The sequence below is a fragment of the Cucurbita moschata genome, unplaced genomic scaffold (genome assembly GCF_002738365.1).
Source record: "Cucurbita moschata cultivar Rifu unplaced genomic scaffold, Cmos_1.0 Cmo_Scf00025, whole genome shotgun sequence".
Taxonomy (NCBI): Eukaryota; Viridiplantae; Streptophyta; class Magnoliopsida; order Cucurbitales; family Cucurbitaceae; genus Cucurbita; species Cucurbita moschata.
The window spans coordinates 1522443-1528993 of NW_019268541.1; the positions used below are offsets into that span (position 1 = coordinate 1522443).

General features: G+C 35.5%; 1 protein-coding gene across 1 annotated transcript; it reads left to right on the top strand.

The window, feature by feature from the left end:
* Positions 1 to 1410: 1410 nt before the first annotated feature.
* Positions 1411 to 5101, top strand: LOC111461461 (putative pumilio homolog 8, chloroplastic). The gene is made up of 6 exons (XM_023104987.1): positions 1411 to 1683; positions 2114 to 3591; positions 3659 to 3821; positions 3894 to 4057; positions 4127 to 4406; positions 4505 to 5101. The coding sequence occupies exons 2-6, from the start codon at positions 2141 to 2143 to the stop codon at positions 4610 to 4612; spliced, it is 2166 nt and encodes a 721-aa protein (XP_022960755.1). The 5' UTR covers positions 1411 to 1683; positions 2114 to 2140; the 3' UTR covers positions 4613 to 5101.
* Positions 5102 to 6551: the final 1450 nt, after the last annotated feature.

Here is a 6551-nt window from a genome sequence, read left to right on the forward strand (position 1 = left end):
AGAGCCAGACACTGAACCTTATATATATATATAAAGTTGTTAGAGTTGGTATCAGAGCCAGACACTGAACCTTATATATATATATATAAAATTGTTAGAGTTGGTATCAGAGCCAGACACTGAACCTTATATATTAAGTTAAACCTTATATATATATAAAGTTGTTAGAGTTGGTATCAGAGCCAGACACTGAATCTTATATATTAAATTAAACTTTATATATATATAAAGTTGTTAGAGTTGGTATCAGAGCCAGACACGGAATCTTATATATTAAGTTAAACCTTATATATATAAAATTGTTACATAACCTTATATATTAAGTTAAACCTTATATATAAAGTTGTTACCGTTGGTATTAGTTGGTATCAGAGCCGGACATTGGACTTTATATATAAAGTTGTTACAGTTGTATCAAAACTTTGGACTTTATATATAAAGTTGTTACAGTTATATCAGAACCAAACACGGGACCTTATATATATAAAGTTGTTACCACACTGGACTTTATATATATAAAATTGTTAGAATTGGTATCAGAGCCATGTAAAGTTGTTACAGTTGGTATAACGGTCAGGCACTGGACGTTATATACAAAGTTATAGGTGGCAAGCAAAGGCGTAACAAAAAAAAAAATTGTAAGACTAAAAATTACATATGAGAAATAAAAATAAAAAAATAAAAAAATAAATAGATTTATTTATTTTAAATTAAAAAAAAAAAAGAAAAAAAAAGTGAGTAGCAGAGCAGAAGAAAAGGTACACGGAATAACCAAACAACCATCAGTTTCGATCGTTGCGAAAAGCGCGTCCCTGTTTTCTCTATTTTTATTTTTATTTTCCATTTTCTTTAACCGTTTCCCATCCTTTTCTCTTTTTTTTTTTTTAAATAAAAATAAAAATATTACAGATTTTATTTTCTTTTTATAAATTTATTTTAAATTAATATATCGGTGTCATTTAAAATTTATATGGTTTAAGGAAACCTCAGACTTCTTAATAAAAAATATATACACTGTCTTTAAAGAATTTGAGCTGGTGATGCCTATGATTTTTTGAGGCTCTAAAACGTTGAACGAGATTATATTATTATGTGATTGGATTAAATGGATATATTATAGGATTGGAAGTAGGTGAATTGAATGCCTAAAGAACAAATAAAACCCAAAAATATATATTAAAGAAAAAAAAAATGGAAAAAGTAAGCATACAGAAAGAGTGAGAAAAAGAGGAAGAATGAATGAAAAACGTAACACTCCAAATCCATGCATGTTACTAAATCGCTAATTTTTCTTTTTTGATTTTGATTTTCTTGTTTAAATTTTTAAACCACTTTTTGATTTTGATTTTGATTTTGATTTTGATTTTGATTTTGATTTTTTTCGGTTCTTGATCTTTCCTGTAATCTCTCTCTCTCTCTCTCTATTTCTGTTTCTATTTCTATATCTCCATCTTCTTCTTCGTCTTCTTCTTCACGCCGCCTCTCTTTCTCACCTTACCTACACCGCTCTGCCACTCTTCTTTTGCATTGTTCTTTGTTGTATCATAAACCCAATTCCCCACATTCTCTTCTTCTCACTCAAACGTACTGTTCTTCATTCATTTTCTTGTATATTGTCGTTTCTTCCATTGATTCCTCGTTTTTCTCACGCGGGCGTCGTTTTCTTTTCATATCATCAACTGGGTTAGTCTCGATCCTCTGTTTTTCATTTTCTTTTTCATCATCCGGCGTTGGAAATCCGTGTGATTCTTGGATTTTGTTTGCTTATGTTTGTGTAATCTTTTATGAACCTTGTTTTTGGGGGATTTCTTGTGTTGGGTTCTTGGATTTAGCCTTTCTTTTGATGATTTATTCTCGAGCTTGAAATCTAATGATGTTGTTGATCGATATTTTGTATAATCGTGTTCTTGGGTTTGAATGTTTCGTTTATAGAATGGCTTGTTTACGGCGAAATCGTCTCAATGATGAGATTGTTCTTGATGGGTTTGTCATTGTTGATTGAAGGGTGTTGCCATATAGTTCTTGTTGGTTTCTTTTTTGTAGAATTTAAGGTTTAGAATGGCTTGTTTCTATTTGTGTTCTTCATCTAAGGCTTGTTAGTGTTCTGATATAGGTCATTTAAGGCTTACAAAATAGAAAAATGGGCAGTAAACTGAAGCTTGAACTTGAGAAGCTTTTCAGTGAGGATCTGATAGTTGCTTGTGACAATGAACATGCTGAAGAATCTGTTCATAAAGGAATGTCTTCAATGGTTTCAGATTCTTGTAATGGGTTGTCCTTGGATGAACTCCACAAAAATGGGAGTTTGGAGAATGGAAAGGTCTCGATCGGTCAATTTGGAGACCGATCGTTGACATCTGCAGTCGAGAAACTAAGTTTGGGCGGGGAGGGGACAGGGAAGACTTGGATGAATCACCCCAATTTGATGGATGATCAATTTGAAAGCTATTTGAATAAACAATCACTCAAAACTGAACCATCAATGGTGAGTGATCCCCCTTTGAGACCTTCACATTGTGTGAACAATGGCTATTATGAGATTCGTATGCCGGGTCTTCCCCCTCAGATCTCGGTCGAAGCGAGACCTGTTTCTGATGTCCACAAGAATGGGGAGGCGGGTCACGTTCCGCCATTGAAGACTCCTTCTGCTATGCCATTCACTCATCATGAACAAATGTTGCACAGTGGGTTATCCCCAATTCATTTTATGCGCCCACAACAAATGAATCATGGTGAAATAGGTTCAAATTGTACAAAAGAACAGCAGCTCCTAAGCTGCAGGATGCAAGGACAGCACCAATACCTGTATGATCTTCATAATCAGCAACGGGAATATTCGAATCTACTTGAATCTTGTGGTAAACCATTTGGGTCGTTGCGGTTTCGGAGTCCGAATCAGGAATGTTTTATTGAGGTTCCATTTTCTCCCTATCTTGGGCAGTTTAAACATGAAGGATTCTGCAATAGGACTGCACATTATGCGGGTTCGGGCGTACCAAATCTTGTATTTACAAAACCGAACGTAGATACGTTAGATTCCCAGGAAAAGAGTTTCAATCAATGTTCTCTTAGGAAGGTCCCCATGAGGACACATGGACCGATCGGAGTTGATTGTATGAAGGCTCCAATCGGAGTTGATGCTGAGAAACTTAAGTATTATATCAGCAATGGATTTGGTTGTCCAAGTTGTATTGTTAGGCAGAATGGTTTACCTTCAACAACTAAAGATTGCATCTGTCATGACAACTTAAGGGCATCTTCTACGTTATCGAGTTACGAAAATCATCCGATAGAGATACCGCCTTCAAAATGTAACTCTCTTGACGAAGCCACGGGTAAAATATATCTCATGGCTAAAGATCAACATGGTTGTCGCTTCTTACAACGGATGTTCACTGAGGGTACTAAAGAAGATATCGAGATGATTTTCGGTGAGATCATTCATCATGTTTCTGAGCTCATGATAGACCCTTTTGGAAACTATTTGATACAGAAACTCCTTGGAGTTTGTGACGAGGATCAACGCCTTCAAATTCTTTATAAGATTAACCGACCCGGTGAACTGATTCGAATCTCGTGTAATATGCATGGGTATGCTCTATCTCTGTCTGTCTTTGATCGAGTTCTCTTCTTTAATATTCATGTTTCCAAACTACAGGACTCGTGCCGTTCAGAAGCTCATCGAGACTCTCAAAACGCCGGAGCAGTTTTCCATGGTTGTCTCTTTATTGAAGACTGGTATAGTGATACTCATGAAGAATGTTAATGGTAACCATGTAGCACAGCATTGCCTGCAGTATTTGATGCCTGATTATATTGGTGTAAGATTTGTTTCTTGAAACTTTGCTCTCAATTTAGCTTGCCATCTTGCAATAAAATGGATTCTTCTGCAGTTTCTTTTTGATGCTGCAATAAAATCTTGTGTCGAGGTTGCAACCGATCGCCACGGTTGTTGCGTGCTTCAAAAGTGCCTTTCTGTTTCTGATGCTCGATACCGAGACCGTTTGCTAAGCGAGGTCGTACGTAATGCTTTGGTCCTTTCCCAAGATCAGTACGGGTAATTTACTTTTGTTCTCTGCACTCTACATTGTCGATAAGTGCTCGACTTTACGTTGCAATGATGCAGGAACTATGTCGTGCAATTCTCCCTCGAGCTTGGGCGCTGTCCTACGAGCATTCCTTGGGTGACGCCTGGTATCTTCAAACGACTAGAGGGCCATTTTGCAGACTTGTCTATCCAGAAATATAGCAGTAATGTTGTTGAAAAATGTGCTTATACTGGAGAAGATTATCTCTTTAAGATTATCGACGAGTTGATCAACGACGAACGATTCAGTCAAATTATGCTGAACCCATATGGAAACTATGCAGTTCAAGCTGTTCTTGCTCGTTCTTGGAATTTCAAAGTGAGTATCACTCCCCCTTTGGCTCCTATGAAGTTAGTACTCACTGGTTGTTGAACTGTTTGATTTATACAATCTCTACTGCATTGAACTATGAACAGAGTCCTGTTCATGCTAAACTTGTGGCTGCTATCAGACCGCACGTCCCGTTGCTCAGGACGAACATGTATGGGAAGAAAGTCCTCGCCGTGCTAACAAAAGCGAGCTAAGCGGCTGCTGCTATCATCGACGAAGATCGCCTGCCTTCTAACCTGCATTTCTTGTTGTTTGTTAAAAGGACATGACTAGTTTTGTCTTTCTCTTTTATCTTTTGTTTGTCAAGGGAGCTTAGGCCATTAACCATGGCTGCAACTGTGCAACATGGTTCGTCTCCATATCTCGAAAGAAAACCAATCGGAGTTGAAGACGATCATCCATCTCAATCCGTTCCAACAAATGGTAACATGTCTGTATTTTCCTTTGTAGATTCGCTGTTGTACTGGCGACCGAGATGACGATGGTAAGCTTCGGCTCTTTTCGGGGGTAATGTATAGACCGCAAAATATGATTGAAATCATCGGGTCTGTGGAGGAGGAGTCATCTGCTACTACTCGTCTTTGTTCGAGAGCGTTTTTTGCTTTCTAGTTCAATAAATGTGTAGTTGGAGAATTGAACCATCAATCTTTATCTACTTAACTAGCTCGATTGAGTTGATTAGAGAGATCGTGATTTGTTCTTCTCCTCGTATATGCATGAAAACGAAAATAAAGTCTATGTTTCCTATAAAGGGCAGAGAAAAAGGAGGAGATTAGAGGTAGTAATGATGGTGTTGGAGGGCAAAATGGTAACTTTAATGGAGTGTGTTTGCAGCCATTAGAAACCAAGAACACTCTGTCTGAGAAATAATTGGCTAATTTGTTGTTTGCTTTAATAATGAACAAGAAAGGTGAAGTTGGAGGTCTAAGCGACGTCGTTTTTTTTAGCTTTGTCAGTGTAGGAATACGACATGTCGGAAAAGGGAATTAAAAAAATAACAATAACTGAGCAAAAAATAAAATAGAATAATAATAATAATAAAACGAAGAATGTGAAACAAAGATCATTTTTGAAAGATGCGAAAAATGTGTTATTTATTTATTTATTTATTTTTATATAAAAAAGAATTTAAAAGATTATTTCGTTGGCCCATTTTAGTAAATAAAATATTTTGGGTATTTGAGTCTACATAATAAATTGAAAATTTCATCATCTATTATTTTTAAAAAGAACGATGTCGAGAAAGACTCACACCCAAATTTCATAGCTATGGGTCTGTTATCCCGATCATGATTTTCTTACCCTTAGAAGGAAAAGTCCTTTCCCTTTTTTGGGGGTGTGGGTGAACAGGGATTTGAACCCCTGACACTGGGTTCGTAGCCACATGCTCTAATCCTCTGAGCTATAGGCCCCACTCCGTCTCTCCGCTTTCTTTTGCTTTCAAGACTCAAGAAATAAAAAAAGATGGTTCACCACACCTAATTTCACTGAAAATGAAGATTTAGTCACCCACCCACCCTATTTACTATTCAAACATGGTAAACGAAGAAAATAACAAATATAATAATAAATAATAATAATTTAAAGTAAAAATATATATATATATATATATAAAATGTGGAACAAGACAGCGGGAATATAATCTCTCCCTCATCGACATCTTTAAATATTTTGCCATAAAATAACAGATATACTGACTTAACTAGAAATTTACCATTTAAAGCATCATGACAACAAAATAACTCCAATTTCATCAACAAATTTCCATACTAGCATTCAAAAAGATCCTAAATCAAATTATTATCGAGTAATATAGCAAATTCTCAATTTGAAAAAAAAAAAAAAAAATTGAGAAATGGACATTCAAACAAACTATATTATAAAACAAAAAAGTACAAATATATATTGTTATAAAGTTTGGTCAAACATTAGAATAATATGAAATCTTTGTTCATATAAAATATTTGAAAAAGACATTATTTTAAGGAAAGGTAGAGAGAGAAATTAAAAATAAATAAAGAATTTGTTTTGATTTTGATATCTCCAACAATTCCCCCAAAACAAACAAAACCCATCAGTGTAAGCCTCACACACACACAGAGTGAAAGAAGAAAAAAAAAAAAAAAAAAAAAA